At 57.1% G+C, this 17,107-nt stretch overlaps 2 protein-coding genes across 2 annotated transcripts in view; one reads left to right on the top strand and one right to left on the bottom strand.

Moving 5' to 3' along the window:
* LOC147120820 (E3 ubiquitin-protein ligase TRIM65-like) overlaps positions 1 to 14,510 on the bottom strand; it is a 64,665-nt gene extending 50,155 nt beyond the window's left edge. Inside the window, exons 1-3 of the mRNA XM_085983630.1 lie at positions 14,102 to 14,510; positions 6,244 to 6,339; positions 5,331 to 5,564 (exon numbers count right to left, since the gene is read on the bottom strand). Coding sequence (XP_085839756.1) covers positions 5,331 to 5,564; positions 6,244 to 6,339; positions 14,102 to 14,491 — 720 coding nt within the window. The 5' untranslated portion in view covers positions 14,492 to 14,510. The remainder of the gene's footprint in view (positions 1 to 5,330; positions 5,565 to 6,243; positions 6,340 to 14,101) is intronic.
* Positions 1 to 17,107, top strand: part of LOC147120819 (uncharacterized) — a 393,799-nt gene that overhangs the window by 269,643 nt on the left and 107,049 nt on the right. The window lies entirely within an intron of this gene.

Genomic DNA, 17,107 nt, shown 5'->3' with positions numbered 1-17,107 from the left:
GTTTGGTTTTGGGTTGGTGCTGGGGCAGGAGCTACGGTTTGGTTTTGGGCTGGTGCTGGGGCAGGAGCTACGGTTTGGTTTTGGGCTGGTGCTGAGGCAGCGGTCTGAGTTTGGGCTTGGACTGCAGGAAATTTCCCTCTATTATCCTTCCATGGATTTCTACAGTCCCAGCGCCAGTGACCCTCCTTTCCACACCCGTAACACGGGCAGCACGGGGGCATAGTGTTTAGCACTGTTGCCTCACAGCGCCAGGGACCCGGGTTCGAATCCGGCCTCGGGTGACTGTCTGTGTGGAGTTTGCACATTCTCCCCGTGTTTGCGTGGGTTTCCTCCGGGTGCTCCGGTTTCCTCCCACAGTCCAAAGATGTGCGGGTTAGGTTGATTGGCTATGATAAATTGACCCTTAGTGTTAGGGGGATTAAATACGTGGGGTTACGGGGATAGGGTGGGATATGTGTCGGTGCAGGCTCGATGGGCCGAAATGGCCTCTATCTGCACTGTGGGGTTTCTGTGATTTCTGTGAACTGCTCTTGGCTTGGGGGCCGCGATTCCCCTCCTGATGCCATTCTTTTTTAGCAGGAGCTGCAGGCCTCGCCTCATGCACCTTTCCTTTTGAGGAAGACACATCCCTACTCTTGTTGTTCCTGTAACTTATCGTGAGCTGATCTAGTGCTACTTCCTCCGTGGAGCGGGGGTTAGTGGGGTCAAACCATGCCTTGGCCTGCTCCCTCACCGGTGGCAAGCAATTGGTGACCAGGCACCGGAGCCAATGAGCCTTTTGGTCATTATTCAGCCCGTTCCGGGCCGGCCCGCCCGGGCAGCTGCCCCAATACACTGGCCACAACCTTCCGGCGAAAACCCGTGGGGGTTCTCCCTCTAGCTGTATCGTCCTTTCCAATCGGAGGAACGGACTTCCATCACCCTCCCCTATAATCTCCAGGATCTCATTCCGTATCTCCTCGTACGTTTTTCGCCCTCTCTTGCTCTCGTCAGGGAGACACTGGAGGAGCGAGCTGTCCAGGGAGAACAGCAGCATTTGGACAGTTCGGCCCCATCGCAGTCGTTAACTGCTGCGGTTTGCTCCACGTCCCGAAAATGCACTGAGGGGTCTCCTGACTCGGAGAGTTTTGGGATGCTACTGATCATTTCCCTTAGCTGTCGTGCGCTATGGGGCATTATGATCTGATTCACAAGGGGTCCATCCGCGCCATCCTCTTCATTCGGACCGAGCCTCTGGTGTCGCGTGGGACACATCGGCACCAGTCCCGACCCTACTACCCGGTGTTGCTCTACCTCAAGAACCCCTGTGTCCGACTCCTCTGTTTCCTCCCCTGGAGTCCAAGACTCGGTATAGGCGGGAGGTGCTGAGGGCTCGGGGGTTGGTACCCTAACTGTCTCCTGTGGAATCGGTCTTTTGGATTCCTTGGCTAACAGTAGCTGGCTCGCTGGTGGGTTTATGAGACACACCAATCCGTTTGCCTTTGCTAGGGCCGTTCTCAGGTCCTCTAGCTCCCGGTGGCAAGCGCTATGGTCGGTGTTCTCAGACCTATCCTGCATGGCCATCTTATAGGCTGCCCTGGCCCCCAAGATACTTTCCTCCTGTGTCGCTACCTGCTTGGCTAGGCGGAAACACCTCTCTCTCATTCTACCTTCACTGGCCTTGGCCTCAATGACCTGACATTCCAAATACTCTATCCGGGTCTCATGGCGGTGAGTTGCGGATTGGCGTTCCTGATTCAGCGCGTTAAGTGATTGAATCAGTTTCTGACCTCCCGCAACCTTTTCCTCTACTTCTGTAAGCAGCCCTTTGATCTGGGCCGTCTGTGCTACAACGACCTGGTCCAAAAGCTGGACTTGCTTCTTGTAACACATCAGCCAGACCGCCTTTTCTACAGATCTTTTATGCTCTTTGCTTTCTGTCCACTTGATGGCTGCGTCTAGCGGGCGCCTATCTTTTAACAGGTCAGATATCCACTGTTTTGTAAGGTTCACCTTCCCAAAAACATAATCCGCTATCCTCTCATCCATCACATTTCGTTTATTTAAACCTTGATCTAACACACTACATTGCTGCTGCCAAGGTTCTGCAGCGGTCGCCATTTCTGTAGGGGGTTTCTCTTGCTCGTTCTGGTCTCCTACCAGGCTTCGTGCAATAACTACCCTTGAGTGGTTCGACCCACTCTCCCCTACGGTTCTAGACCTTGGACTTAGGTGCAGGGAACTGTAGTGCAGAGAAAAACTCAATAGACCAGGTTGAATAGCACGAAATGGATGCTTTTATTATTAAACAGTTTGCAGCATTACAAAATACATATCATAAGCACAAATCAAAGCGACTACAAGCATGCACATATCTATAAACTTGACTCCATGGAAATGGGAAACACACGGCACATCGAAGAAGGGGAAACACATTACGATTACCCTTACCCTCTCCCTCCCCTTAGACCTAAACTAGGTTTCGACTTGAGGAACTCGGGATCATGCTCACCACTTTCAGATTCGCAAAAGAGGGGGTTCGCAGCCTTTCGGCACAGCTTCCCGTCGTCACGTGGATTTGGAAACTTCTGGCGCAGCTTGTTTTTCTCTCTCTCTCAGGCGATGAGGCAGGGGACACAGCCTTGATGAGCGCTCGTCAAGGATGGATCAGTTAAAGCTGTTGTGGATTTGGATACATGGGGAAGTCTCTGCCACCGATGTGAGGTTGAATAACTGGATGCACATGGGAGAGTCCAGTGAGGAAAACCCTGAGAATGGGATGTTGAGGCACGGGAGTGTTAGGCCCGGAATGTCCTTTTCCTCCGGCCTGGATCGTCGCTTTTCCTGAGGGTGTCTTCTTCTTCGGCCTGCGTCGTCGATGATCTCCCGACAACGGTACCCGGGCCACCCTCGTCGTCTTCCCGTCGTGGCCGAGCCTTGTCTGGCTGAACACCGACCACGTTGTCCTTTTCCGAAATGTCCGTCCGAAGCGTCTTTTAAAAGAAGAAACGTCCTGATCGAATTCCGAAGCTACCGAGGTAGAAGAGGCGCCGATGGACTTTTCAAAATCCCTAGTTATACCCTTTTCGGCCAGTCTTATCTCCCGCCAGATCATAGTCCAGTCTTTGCAATATTTTTGGCGGGCAGAAATCTCTGCAGGGGCGCTTTGTCTTGTAACGGGAGCTGGTGATAGCTTAACTGGCCTTCCTGGCCGATAATGTCTTTTACTTTGTCACCGTAACTCGGTTCACATATTGATCGGTCTGGAGATTTCCCTTGATGGCTGTTAAAACGGTTTTTCCTTTGTACATTAAATGGGTTTAAGTGTTCATGCATTGTCCGCCCATATCTTGATGGGCCCCATCCTGTTTGCCTGAAACTGTCTTGTACTTAGAATCCAATTGAATATGTATGCCCATTTCCCTGAGTTTCGGTTTCCCGATACTGGCTTTCGCGGGCTTACTGCTCTCAATCCACAAGCCTGTCTGGCTTGCAGTAACAGAAATCAAATGGTCCAAGAAACTGATCACGAGGTCCGGCGGCCATTTTGTGTGCCCTTTTTAACAAAGGTTTTATCTGTACAAGCTTCTTTTGGTCAACAAAGCTATATTATTAATCCTGTTATCTCGTGTGATTATATAATGAAAATTTTCGAATCTTACAGTACTGAGGAAGCACCGCACTGTCGGAGGGGCAGCACTGAGGGAGAGCCGCACTGTCGGAGGGGCAGTACTGAGGGAGCGCTGCACTGTCGGAGGGGGAGTACTGAGGGAGCGCCGCACTGTCGGAGGGGCAGTACTGAGGGAGCGCCGCACTGTCGGAGGGGCAGTACTGAGGGAGCGCTGCACTGTCGGAGGGGCAGTACTGAGGGAGCGCCGCACTGTCGGAGGGGCAGTACTGAGGGAGAGCCGCACTGTCAGAGGGGCAGTACTGAGGGAGTGCTGCACTGTCGGAGGGGCAGCACTGAGGGAGAGCCGCACTGTCAGAGGGGCAGTACTGAGGGAGTGCTGCACTGTCGGAGGGGCAGTACTGAGGGAGAGCCGCACTGTCGGAGGGGGAGTACTGAGGGAGCGCCGCACTGTCGGAGGGGCAGTACTGAGGGAGCGCCGCACTGTCGGAGGGGCAGTACTGAGGGAGCGCTGCACTGTCGGAGGGGCAGTACTGAGGGAACGCTGCACTGTCAGAGGGGGAGTACTGAGGGAGAGCCGCACTGTCGGAGGGGAAGTACTGAGGGAGAGCCGCACTGTCAGAGGGGCAGTGCTGAGGGAGAGCAGCACTGTCGGAGGGGCAGTGCTGAGGAAGCGCTGCACTGTCGGAGGGGCAGTACTGAGGGAGCGCTGCACTGTCGGAGGGGCAGTGCTGAGGAAGCGCTGCACTGTCAGAGAGGCAGTACTGAGGGAGCGCTGCACTGTCGGAGGGGCAGTGCCGAGGAAGCGCTGCACTGTCCGAGGGGCAGTACTGAGGGAGCGCCGCACTGTCGGAGGGGCAGTACTGAGGGAGCGCTGCACTGTCGGAGGGGCAGTACTGAGGGAGCGCTGTACTGTCGGAGGGGCAGTACAGAGGGAGTGCTGCACTGTCGGAGGGGCAGTACTGAGGGAGCGCTGCACTGTCGGAGGGGCAGTAATGAGGGAGCGCTGCACTGTCGGAGGGGCAGTACTGAGGGAGCGCTGCACTGTCGGAGGGGCAGTACTGAGGGAGCGCCGCACTGTCGGCGGGGCAGTACTGAGGAAGCGCCGCACTGTCAGAGGAGCCGTACTGAGGGAGCGTCGCACTGTCGGAGGGGCCGTACTGAGGGAGCGCCGCACTGTCGGAGGGGCAGTACTGAGGGAGCGCCGCACTGTCGGAGGGGCAGTACTGAGGGAGCGCCGCACTGTCGGAGGGGCCGTACTGAGGGAGCGCCGCACTGTGAGAGGGGCAGTACTGAGGGAGCGCCGCACTGTCGGAGGGGCAGTACTGAGGGAGCGCCGCACTGTCGGAGGGGCCGTACTGAGGGAGCGCCGCACTGTCGGAGGGGCCGTACTGAGGGAGCGCCGCACTGTCGGAGGGGCAGTACTGAGGGAGCGCCGCACTGTCGGAGGGGCAGTACTGAGGGAGTGCTGCACTGTCGGAGGGGCAGTACTGAGGGGAACGGGGAGGGGGTTCGGGGGGAGGGGCGATGGGGGAATGGGGAGGGAGGGGGGTTCGGGGGAAGGGGTGATGGGGGAACGGGGGGAGGGGCGATGGGGGAACGGGGGAGGGGCGATGGGGGGAACGGGGGAGGGAGGGGGGTTCGGGGGAGGGGCGATGGGGGAATGGGGAGGGAGGGGGTTTCGGGGGGAGGGGCGATGGGGTGCTGTACCCGCCCACCTTACTGCCAACAGCCGGCGATGATCTTGCCGGCCCAGCAAGGTCTCCAGGTGCAGCTGCTCCTGCCTGAGTTGGGCCACGTGCTCTTCGAGCTGGGTGACCGCGGCCCTGGACTGATGGAGAAGGTCTCGCTCTGCTCTCTGCAGGAGGCCCCCGACCTCGTCTCTCGCTCTCTGCATCGCCACCGCCAGCTCTCGGAATTCCTCCTCCACCTCCGCTCCGATTCGTTGCAAAGTCACCTGTCGGGGAAAGATGAAGGAATCTTCCAGATGGTTTCTGATGGGGGTATTAGCGACGGGACATGGGGTAAATCAGTCAGGGGAGGGGCTCCTTGTTGGGGCCGCTGATCCGCAGTGACAATGTGTCTGTGGCGTTCCCGTCCCCCAGAAGCCTGCGATCCACAGGAGTGGGGTCACATGGTCTCCAGCCAGGTGCAGGCCCAGGGATGTCGGCCATGACGTACCTCGCGCTACCCCTGCCCCCACCTGGAGGCTGTGCCTCATTACCATATGGTCGACAGGCGCCAAATGGAACCCCTCTCCCCCCCGTCCTATCCCCCCGCTCCCCTCCACCCCCACCCTCTACCCTGACCCGTGCCCCCTGCCCCTCTCCCTCCACCCCTGCCCCCGTCCCTCCCCCCACCCCACCGCTCCCCTCCCCCCGCCCCCCCGCTCCCCTCACCCCTGCCCCTCTCCCCCCACCCCTACCCATCTTCCCCCCACCCCCTGCACTTTGAATGTGAGCAGAGTAACAACATGGTGGCGGGGCTGATGGAGGGAAATCTCGACTTGCTGAAAGCCCGGTCACCGGCGGTGGATGAGGGGGAGACGTCACACCACACTCCGCACACAGATAGCACCAGGGAAGGAGCGAGGACACACAAATCAAACTACCAGCGGGCGCAGAGCGCTGCCTGACCTGCAGGGAGTCAGCCCGTTCCTTCCAGGTTGTTTTCCCATCCAATGTCGCTCGAAGATTTAGCTCCACCAAACTCTGACGCTGCACAATAGGCTCCTGACAAATCATAAACAGAAAATGGTGTTTCAGTCTGAAGCCTCTCAGCCTGCACTCTGGTTATAAGGTATGCACTCAGTGGGTTACTCTGGTTATAGGGAGTGCACTGGGCCAGTGAGTCACTCTGGCTATAGGGTGCGCACTGGGCCAGTGGGTCACTCTGGTTATAGAGAGTGCACTGGGACAGTGGGTTACTCTGGTTATAGGGAGTGCACTGGTCCAGTGAGTCACTCTGGCTATAGAGAGCACACTGGGCAAGTGGGTCACTCTGGTTATAGGGAGTGCACTGGGACAGTGGGTCACTCTGGTTATAGAGAGCACACTGGGCCAGTGAGTCACTCTGGTTATAGGGAGTGCACTAGGCCAGTGGGTCACTCTGGTTATAGGGAGTGCACTGGGACAGTGGGTCACTCTGGTTATAGGGAGTGCACTGGGACAGTGGGTCACTCTGTATATAGAGAGTGCACTGGGACAGTGAGTCACTCTGGTTATAGAGAGTGCATTGGGACAGTGAGTCACTCTGGTTATAGGGAGTGCACTAGGATCGTGTGTCACTCTGGTTATAGGGAGAGCACTGGGCCAGTGGGTCACTCTGGTTATAGGGAGTGCACTGGGACAGTGAGTCACACTGGTTATAGGGAGTGCACTGGGCCAGTGAGTCAATCGGGTTATAGGGAGCGCACTGGGCCAGTGGGTTACTCTGGTTATAGGGAGCGCACTGGGGCCGTGTGTCACTCTGGTTATAGGGAGTGCACTGGGACAGTGGGTCACTCTGGTTATAGAGAGTGCGCTGGGACAGTGAGTCACGCTGGTTATAGAGAGTGCACTGGGCCAGTGGGTCACTGTGGTTATAGGGAGTGCACTGGGCCAGTGGGTCACACTGGTTATAGGGAGTGCACTGGGACAGTGGGTCACTCCGGTTATAGGGAGCGCACTGGGACAGTGGATCACTCTGGTTACAGCGGGCACACTAGGCCAGTGGGTCACTCTGGCTACAGGGAGCGCACTGGGCCAGTGAGTCATTCTGATTATAGGGAGTGCACTGGGCTAGTGTGTCACTCTGACTATAGGGAGCGCACTGGGCCAGTGGGTCACTCTGGTTATAGGGAGTGCACTGGGACAGTGAGTCACACTGGTTATAGGGAGTGCACTGGGCCAGTGAGTCAATCGGGTTATAGGGAGTGTACTGGGCCAGTGGGTTACTCTGGTTATAGGGAGCGCACTGGGGCCGTGTGTCACTCTGGTTATAGGGAGTGCACTGCGCCAGTGGGTCACTCTGGTTATAGGGAGCGCACTGGGCCAGTGAGTCACTCTGGTTATTGGGAGTGCACTGGGCCAGTGAGTCACTCTGGTTATAGGGAGTGCACTGGGCCAGTGGGTCGCTCTGGTTATAGGGAGTGCACTGGGACAGTGGGTCACTCTGGTTATAGGGAGCGCACTGGGACAGTGGATCACTCTGGTTATAGCGGGCACACTAGGCCAGTGGGTCACTCTGGCTACAGGGAGCGCACTGGGCCAGTGAGTCATTCTGATTATAGGGAGTGCACTGGGCTAGTGTGTCACTCTGACTATAGGGAGCGCACTGGGCCAGTGGGTCACTCTGGTTATAGGGAGTGCACTAGGCCAGTGAGTCACTCTGGTTACAGGGGGCGCACTGCGCCAGTGGGTCACTCTGGTTATAGGGAGAGCACTAGGCCTGTTAGTCACTCTGGTTATAGGGGGCGCACTGCGCCAGTGGGTCACTCTGGTTATAGGGAGCGCACTGGGCCAGTGAGTCACTCTGGTTATTGGGAGTGCACTGGGCCAGTGAGTCACTCTGGTTATAGGGAGTGCACTGGGCCAGTGGGTCACTCTGGTTATAGGGAGTGTACTGGGCCAGTGGGTCACTCTGGTTATAGGGAGCACACTGGGCCAGTGGGTTACTCTGATTATAGGCAGCGCACTCGGCCAGTGAGTCACTCTGGTTATAGGGAGCGCACTGGGCTAATGAGTCACGATGGTTATGGGAGGTGCACTGGCCAGTGGGTCACTCTGGTTATAGGGAGCGCACTGGGCCAGTGCGTCACTCTGGTTATAGGGAGCGCACTGGGCTATTGAGTCACCCTGGTCATGAGGGGTGCACAGGCCAGTGGGCCACTCTGGTTATAGCGGGTACACTAGCCCAGTGAGTCACTCTGGTTATAGGGAGCGCACTCGGCCAGTGGGTCACTCTGGTTATAGGGAGCGCACTGGGCCAGTGGGTCACTCTGGTTTTAGGGAGTGCACTGGGCCAGTGGGTCACTCTGGTTTTAGGGAGCACACTGGGACAGTGGGTCACTCTGGTTATAGGGAGTGCACTGGGCCAGTGGGTCACTCTGGTTTTAGGGAGCACACTGGGACAGTGGGTCACTCTGGTTATAGGGAGTGCACTGGGCCAGTGGGTCACACTGGTTATAGGGAGTGCACTGGGACAGTGGGTCACTCTGGTTATAGGGAGCGCACTGGGACAGTGGATCACTCTGGTTATAGCGGGCACACTAGGCCAGTGGGTCACTCTGGCTACAGGGAGCGCACTGGGCCAGTGAGTCATTCTGATTATAGGGAGTGCACTGGGCTAGTGGGTCACTCTGACTATAGGGAGCGCACTGGGCCAGTGGGTCACTCTGGTTATAGGGAGTGCACTAGGCCAGTGAGTCACTCTGGGTATAGGGGGCGCACTGCGCCAGTGGGTCACTCTGGTTATAGGGGGCGCACTGCGCCAGTGGGTCACTCTGGTTATAGGGAGCGCACTGGGCCAGTGAGTCACTCTGGTTATTGGGAGTGCACTGGGCCAGTGAGTCATTCTGATTATAGGGAGTGCACTGGGCTAGTGGGTCACTCTGACTATAGGGAGCGCACTGGGCCAGCGGGTCACTCTGGTTATAGGGAGAGCACTAGGCCTGTTAGTCACTCTGGTTATATGGGGCGCACTGTGCCAGTGGGTCACTCTGGTTATAGGGAGCGCACTGGGCCAGTGAGTCACTCTGGTTATAGGGAGTGCACTGGGCCAGTGGGTCACTCTGGTTATAGGGAGTGTACTGGGCCAGTGGGTCACTCTGGTTATTGGGAGCACACTGGGCCAGTGGGTCACTCTGGTTATAGGCAGCGCACTGGGCCAGCGAGTCACTCTGGTTATAGGGAGCGCACTGGGCTATTGAGTCACGCTGGTTATGGGAGGTGCACTGGCCAGTGGGTCACTCTGGTTATAGGGAGCGCACTGGGTAAGTGCGTCACTCTGGTTATAGGGAGCGCACTGGGCTATTGAGTCACCCTGGTCATGAGGGGTGCACTGGCCAGTGGGCCACTCTGGTTATAGCGGGTACACTAGCCCAGTGAGTCACTCTGGTTATAGGGAGCGCACTCAGCCAGTGGGTCACTCTGGTATTGATGCACTATCAATTGCTACAAAAGACTGGAAATTGAGAAAGTAATAAACAGGCTTTTATTACCAAAGAACAGAGCATGCCTCTTGTGGTTGCCTGGTATCCAAAAGGGCCGGGGGCTGCCGAGCAGCGACCTTTATACCCAGCCATGAGGGTGGAGCCAGGGGCGGAGTCAGCTGAGGCATGCACAGACAAGTACAACAATATGCAAGAGTGAACAACAGTACTAACAGTGAATAACAGTACTAACAACAGTGGTGAACAACAATACTAACAACGGGAGTACTCATCAATTATATTGAGGAAGTACACATTGCGGTCAGAGGAGGGGAGGGGCCCTTTAAAATCGATGCTTAGCCGCTCGAAGGGGCGCGTGGCTTTGATCAGGCTCGCTCTGTCTGGCCTATAAAAATGCGGCTTGCACTCGGCACAGATCTGGCAGTTTCTGGTCATGGTCCTGACCTCCTCGATGGAGTAGGGCAGGTTACGGGATTTGATAAAATGGAAGAACCTGGTGACCCCCGGGTGGCAGAGGTCATTGTGGAGGGTCTGTAATCTATCGACCTGCGCGTTGGCGCACGTACCACGTGATAGGGCATCTGGGGGCTCATTGAGTTTCCCGGGCCGGTACAAGATATCGTAATTGGAGGTGGAGAGTTCGATTCTCCACCTTAATATCTTGTCATTCTTGATTTTGCCCTGCTGCTTATTATGAAACATAAAAGCTACTGAACGCTGGTCAGTGAGCAGGGTAAATCGTTTTCCGGCCAGGTAATGCTGCCAATGTCGCACGGCTTCCACAATGGCCTGGGCCTCCTTTTCGACAGAGGAGTGTCGAATCTCGGGGCCCTGGAGGGTCCTTGAGAAAAAGGCCACGGGTCTCCCCGCCTGGTTAAGGGTTGCAGCTAGGGCAAAGTCGGATGCGTCGCTCTCCACTTGAAAAGGGAGGGACTCATCCACAGCGTGCATTGTGGCCTTCGCAATATCGCTTTTTATGAGAGTGAAGGCTGCACAGGCCTCTGCTGTCAGGGGGAAGGAGGCGGACTTGATGAGGGGTCTGGCTTTATCCGCATAGTTGGGCACCCACTGAGCATAGTAAGAGAAAAACCCCAGGCATCTCTTCAGTGCTTTCTGGCAGTGGGGGAGGGGGAGCTCCATAAGAGGGCGCATTCTATCGGGGTCTGGGCCGATGACTCCGTTCTCCACTATGCAGCCAAGAATAGCAAGGCGCTTAGTACGAAACATACATTTGTCTTTGTTGTATGTGAGATTCAGCCGCTGGGCCGTCCGGAGGAATTTCCCTAGATTAACGTCGTGGTCCTGCTGGTCGTGGCTGCAGATGGTGACGTTGTCTAGATATGGGAACGTGGCCTGGAGCGCGTTCTGGTCAACCATCCGGTCCATCTCCCGTTGGAAGACAGAAACTCCGTTGGTGACGCCGAAGGGAACTCTGAGAAAGTGATAGAGCCGACCGTCAGCTTCAAAAGCTGTGTACTGGCGGTCCTCAGCCCTGATGGGGAGCTGGTGGTATGCCGACTTCAGATCAATCATCGAGAACACCTGGTATTGTGCTATCTGATTGACCATGTCAGATATGCGGGGGAGTGGGTATGCAACCAACTGGGTGTAGCGATTGATCGTCTGGCTGTAGTCAATAACTGGGCGCTGTTTTCCGCCAGTCTTCACCACCACCACTTGTGCTCGCCATGGGCTATTGCTGCTCTCGATAATCCCTTCCTTCAGGAGTCTCGCTACCTCGGATTTAATGAAACCCCTATCCCCTACTTTTGGTAGCGATGGGCTTACAGTCGCGGGTGAGGTTAGCGAACAAGGAGGGGGGGGGGACTTTAAGGGTGGAGAGGCTGCAAATGGCGCGCGGCGGGCAATTTAAAAACTGCTGGCTGCAGACCGTGAGAGGGGGGAGGGGTCCACCGTACGCTAAAGTGACACTCTTAAGGTGGCACTGAAAATCCAACCCCAGTAGGACGGCAGCGCAGAGATCGGGCAGGACCAGAAGTTTAAAATTTTTGTATTCAGTACCCCGCACTGAAAGAGTCACCATACAGTAGCCACCGACTTCCGCTAACTGGGCTTTGGAAGCCATAGAGAGGCGATGACGCATCGGCAGGACCGGGAGAGAGTAACTGCGCACCGTGTCGGGGTGTATAAAACTCTCCGTGCTCCCGCTGTCAAAAAGGCAGGTAGTGGCGCGGCCGTTTACCGTAATGTCCATCATGGACCTGGACAGTTGATGCGGGAGAGATTGATCCAGTGTCACGGAAGCCAGCGTATGTTCAAGCACGTCGATGCGGTCGTCCGATGAGGTGGTGGTGGAGTCCGGGTCCCCCGTAACCGAAGTCGGAGGCGTCCAAGATGGCGGACAAAATGGCGGCGCCCACGGTCCCGATCCCCACGCGGCTGGGGGAGCCCAAGATGGTGGGCAAGATGGCTGCGCCCACGGTTCGCACGCGGCGCTGCTGGCGTTAGCGGTCTTCCCTTTGCAGGCGCTAACGTAGTGACCTTTCTTCCCGCAGCCAGAGCAGGTAGCATTCTTCGCGGGGCATCGTGCTCTAGGGTGTTTAGCTTGGCCACAAAAATAGCATTTTTGTGCCTTGGACATCGCTGCAGCAGTCGGAGGTGGCGGTCCCATGGCCCAAGATTGCGGCGTCCACGGCGCGGGGCGATTAGGGGAGAAAGCGTCCATATTTCTGTGGGCCGCGTCGAGCGAGAGCGCGAGGGACACTGCCTTTGTCAGGTCTATTTCACCCTTCTCCAGCAGCCTCTGCCGGGAGTAGTCGGACCTTAGACCCGCAATGAAAGCGTCTCGTATCAGTCCCTCCGCATGTGCCGCGGCCGATACTTCCTTGCAGTCGCAGCCGCGTCCGAGTACCTGCAGTGCCCGTAGGAAGGCCTCCACCGATTCCCCGGGCTGCTGTCTGCGAGATCTTAAAAGGTGCCTGGCATAGACCGTGTTAACCGGGCGTGCATACTGCCCTTTCAGTAGGTCGATAGCCGCCGCGTAGGTCGTCGCATCTTGGATTAAAGTATAGACTTGGTGGCTCACCTTCGAGGCCAGGATTTTCAGTTTATTTTCATCAAGAGTCACGGTCGAGGCTTCCAGATACGCCTCAAAGCAACGCAGCCATTGTGCGAATTTAGTCGACGAACCCGCTTCTTGGGGGTCTAGGTCCAGGCATGTTGGTCTGAGGGCTCGCAGCAGCGCCTGCTGCTCAGCGTTTTGCGCCAACGGTTCATCAGCATCCGCAGCCAACATTTAACTTTGGTAATAAAATTGATGCACTATCAATTGCTACAAAAGACTGGAAATTGAGAAAGTAATAAACAGGCTTTTATTACCAAAGAACAGAGCATGCCTCTTGTGGTTGCCTGGTATCCAAAAGGGCCGGGGGCTGCCGAGCAGCGACCTTTATACCCAGCCATGAGGGTGGAGTCAGGGGCGGAGTCAGCTGAGGCATGCACAGACAAGTACAACAATATGCAAGAGTGAACAACAGTACTAACAGTGAACAACAGTACTAACAACAGTGGTGAACAACAATACTAACAGTGGTTTACCACAGGTTATAGGGAGCGCACTGGGCCAGTGAGTCACTCTGGTTATAGGTAGTGCACTGGGCCAGTGGGTCACTCTAGTTTTAGGGAGCGCACTGGGCCAGTGGGTCACTCTGGTTTTAGGGAGCGCACTGGGACAGTGGGTCACTCTGGTTATAGGGAGCGCACTGGGCCAGTGAGTCACTCTGGTTATAGGGAGTGCACTGGGCCAGTGGGTCACTCTGGTTTTAGGGAGTGCACTGGGACAGTGGGTCACTCTGGTTATAGGGAGCGCACTGGGCCAGTGGGTTACTCTGGTTATAGGGAGTGCACTGGGCCAGTGGGTCACTCTGGTTATAGGGAGCGCACTGGGCCAGTGAGTCACTCTGGTTATAGGGAGTGCACTGGGCCAGTGGGTCACTCTGGTTATAGGGAGCGCACTGGGCCAGTGGATCACTCTGGTTTTAGGGAGTGCACTGGGCCAGTGGGTCACTCTGGTTTTAGGGAGCGCACTGGGACAGTGGGTCACTCTGGTTATAGGGAGCGCACTGGGACAGTGGGTCACTCTGGTTATAGGGAGTGCACTGGGCTATTGAGTCACCCTGGTTATGAGGGGTGCACTGGCCAGTGGGTCACTCTGGTTATAGTGGGTACACTAGCCCAGTGAGTCACACTGGTTATAGGGAGCGCACTCGGCCAGTGGGTCACTCTGGTTATAGGGAGCGCACTGGGCAGTGGGTCACTCTGGTTTTAGGCAGTGCACCTGACCAGTGAGTTACTCACTGTTTAACGATGTGAGCGGCAGTTACCCGAGTCAGCTCCGCTTCCTCTTCCAGTGTCACAGTTTCATGGTTTTTGTGATCCTGGTTGGCGCACTGGCTGCAGATGGCGACTCGTTCCTTGCGGGAGTAGAATTCCAGCTCCTTCCCATGGGCCTGACACCTTGTCCCAGGAACGGCTCTGGGAGTGGCTATTGCGCCCTGCAAGGCCTCACTCATTCGGCTCAGGATGATGCTTTTGTCCAGCTGGGGCCTGTTGGAGAAGCTGCGTCGGCAGTCGGGACAGGTATACTTGGAAGCGTCTTTGTCCCAGTGCTTCGAGATACAGTCAGTGCAGAAACTGTGGCCACAGTCCGTGGTCACCGGGGAACGGAAACTATCCAGGCAAATCGGGCAGTTGAGTTCTTCCTGAATGTTCATCCTGCCCCTCTCATTGCCCGACATACCCACTGACCCCTCAACCCTCACTCACTGACCCTCAACCACTGACCCCTCAACCCTCAGCCACTGACCCTCACCCACTGACCCCTCAACCCTCACTCACTGACCACTCAACCCTCACCCACTGACCCCTCAACCCTCACCCACTGACCCTTACCCACTGACCCTCAACCAATGAGCACTCAACCCTCACCCACTGACCCTCAACCCTCACTCACTGACCACTCAATCCTCACCCACTGACCCGTCAACCCTCACCCACTGACCCTCACCCACTGACCCTCAACCAATGAGCACTCAACCCTCACCCACTGACCCTCAACCCTCACCCACCGACCCCTCACCCACTGACCCCTCAACCCTCACCCACTGACCCTCACACACTGACCCCTCAACCCTCACTCACTGACCCCTCAACCCTCACCCACTGACCCCTCAACCCTCACCCACTGACCCTTACCCACTGACCCTCACCCACTGATCCTCAACCAATGAGCACTCAACCCTCACCCACTGACCCCTCAACCCTCACCCACTGACCCTCAACCCTCACCCACTGACCCTCACCCACTGACCCCTCAACCCTCACCCACTGACCCTCACCCAATGACCCTCAACCACTGACCCCTCAACCCTCACCCACTGACCCCTCACCCACTGACCCCTCAACCCTCACCCACTGACCCTCGCCCACTGACCCCTCAACCCTCACTCACTGATCCTCAACCACTGACCCCTCAACCCTCAGCTACTGACCCTCACCCACTGACCCCTCAACCCTCACTCACTGACCCCTCAACCCTCACCCACTGACCCTCAACCCTCACCCACTGACCCCTCAACCCTCACCCACTGACCCTCAACCACTGACCACTCAACCCTCACCCACTGACCCTCAACCCTCACCCACTGACCCTTACCCACTGACCCCTCAACCTTCACCCACTGACCCTCACCCACAGACCCTCAACCAATGAGCACTCAACCCTCACCCACTGAGCCTCACCCACTGACCCCTCAACCCTCAGCCACTGACCCTCAACCCTCAACCACTGACCACTCAACCCTCACCCACTGACCCTCAACCCTCACCCACTGACCCCTCAACCCTCACCCACTGACCCTCAACCACTGACCACTCAACCCTCACCCACTGACCCTCACCCACTGACCCCTCAACCCTCACCCACTGACCCTTACCCACTGACCCCTCAACCTTCACCCACTGACCCTCACCCACTGACCCTCAACCAATGAGCACTCAACCCTCACCCACTGACCCTCAACCCTCACCCACCGACCCCTCACCCACTGACCCCTCAACCCTCACCCAATGACCCTCACACACTGACCCCTCAACCCTCACTCACTGACCCCTCAACCCTCACCCACTGACCCCTCAACCCTCACCCACTGACCCTTACCCACTGACCCTCACCCACTGATCCTCAACCAATGAGCACTCAACCCTCACCCACTGACCCCTCAACCCTCACCCACTGACCCTCAACCCTCACCCACTGACCCTCACCCACTGACCCCTCAACCCTCACACACTGACCCTCACCCAATGACCCTCAACCACTGACCCCTCAACCCTCACCCACTGACCCCTCACCCACTGATCCCTCAACCCTCACCCACTGACCCTCAACCACTGGCCCCTCAACCCTCAGCCACTGACCCTCACCCACTGACCACTCAACCCTCACTCACTGACCTCTCAACCCTCACCCACTGACCCTCACCCACTGACCCCTCAACCCTCACCCACTGACCCCTCAACCTTCACCCACTGACCCTCACCCACTGACCCTCAACCAATGAGCACTCAACCCTCACCCACTGACCCTCACCCACTGACCCCTCACCCACTGACCCCTCAACCCTCACCCACTGACCTTCACCCACTGACCCCTCAACCCTCACCCACTGACCCTCACCCACTGACCCCTCAACCCTCACTCACTGATCCTCAACCACTGACCCCTCAACCCTCAGCTACTGACCCTCGCCCACTGACCCCTCAACCCTCACCCACTGACCCTCAACCCTCACCCACTTACCCCTCAACCCTCACCCACTTACCCCTCAACCCTCACCCACTGACCCTCAACCACTGACCACTCAACCCTCACCCACTGACCCTCACCCACTGACCCCTCAACCCTCACCCACTGACCCCTCAACCCTCACCCACTGACCCTTACCCACTGACCCCTCAACCTTCACCCACTGACCCTCACCCACTGAGCCTCACCCACTGACCCCTCAACCCTCACCCACTGACCCTCAACCCTCAACCACTGACCCCTCAACCCTCAGCCACTGACCCTCACCCACTGACCCCTCAACCCTCACTCACTGACCCCTCAACCCTCACCCACTGACCCTCAACCCTCACCCACTGACCCCTCAAACCTCACCCACTGACCCTCACCCACTGACCCCTCAACCATCAACCACTGACCATTCAACCCTCACCCACTGACCCTCACCCACTGACCCCTCAACCCTCACCCACTGACCCCTCAACCTTCACCCACTGAACCTCAGCAACTGACCCCTCACCCACTGACCCCTCAACCCTCACCC

This window comes from Somniosus microcephalus, chromosome 3 (genome assembly GCF_052327205.1).
Source record: "Somniosus microcephalus isolate GS21.2 chromosome 3, FLI_Smic_1.0, whole genome shotgun sequence".
NCBI lineage: Eukaryota > Metazoa > Chordata > Chondrichthyes > Squaliformes > Somniosidae > Somniosus > Somniosus microcephalus.
Note: the sequence above shows the minus strand (reverse complement) of the source record. Positions and strands in the feature narration are given on the sequence as shown.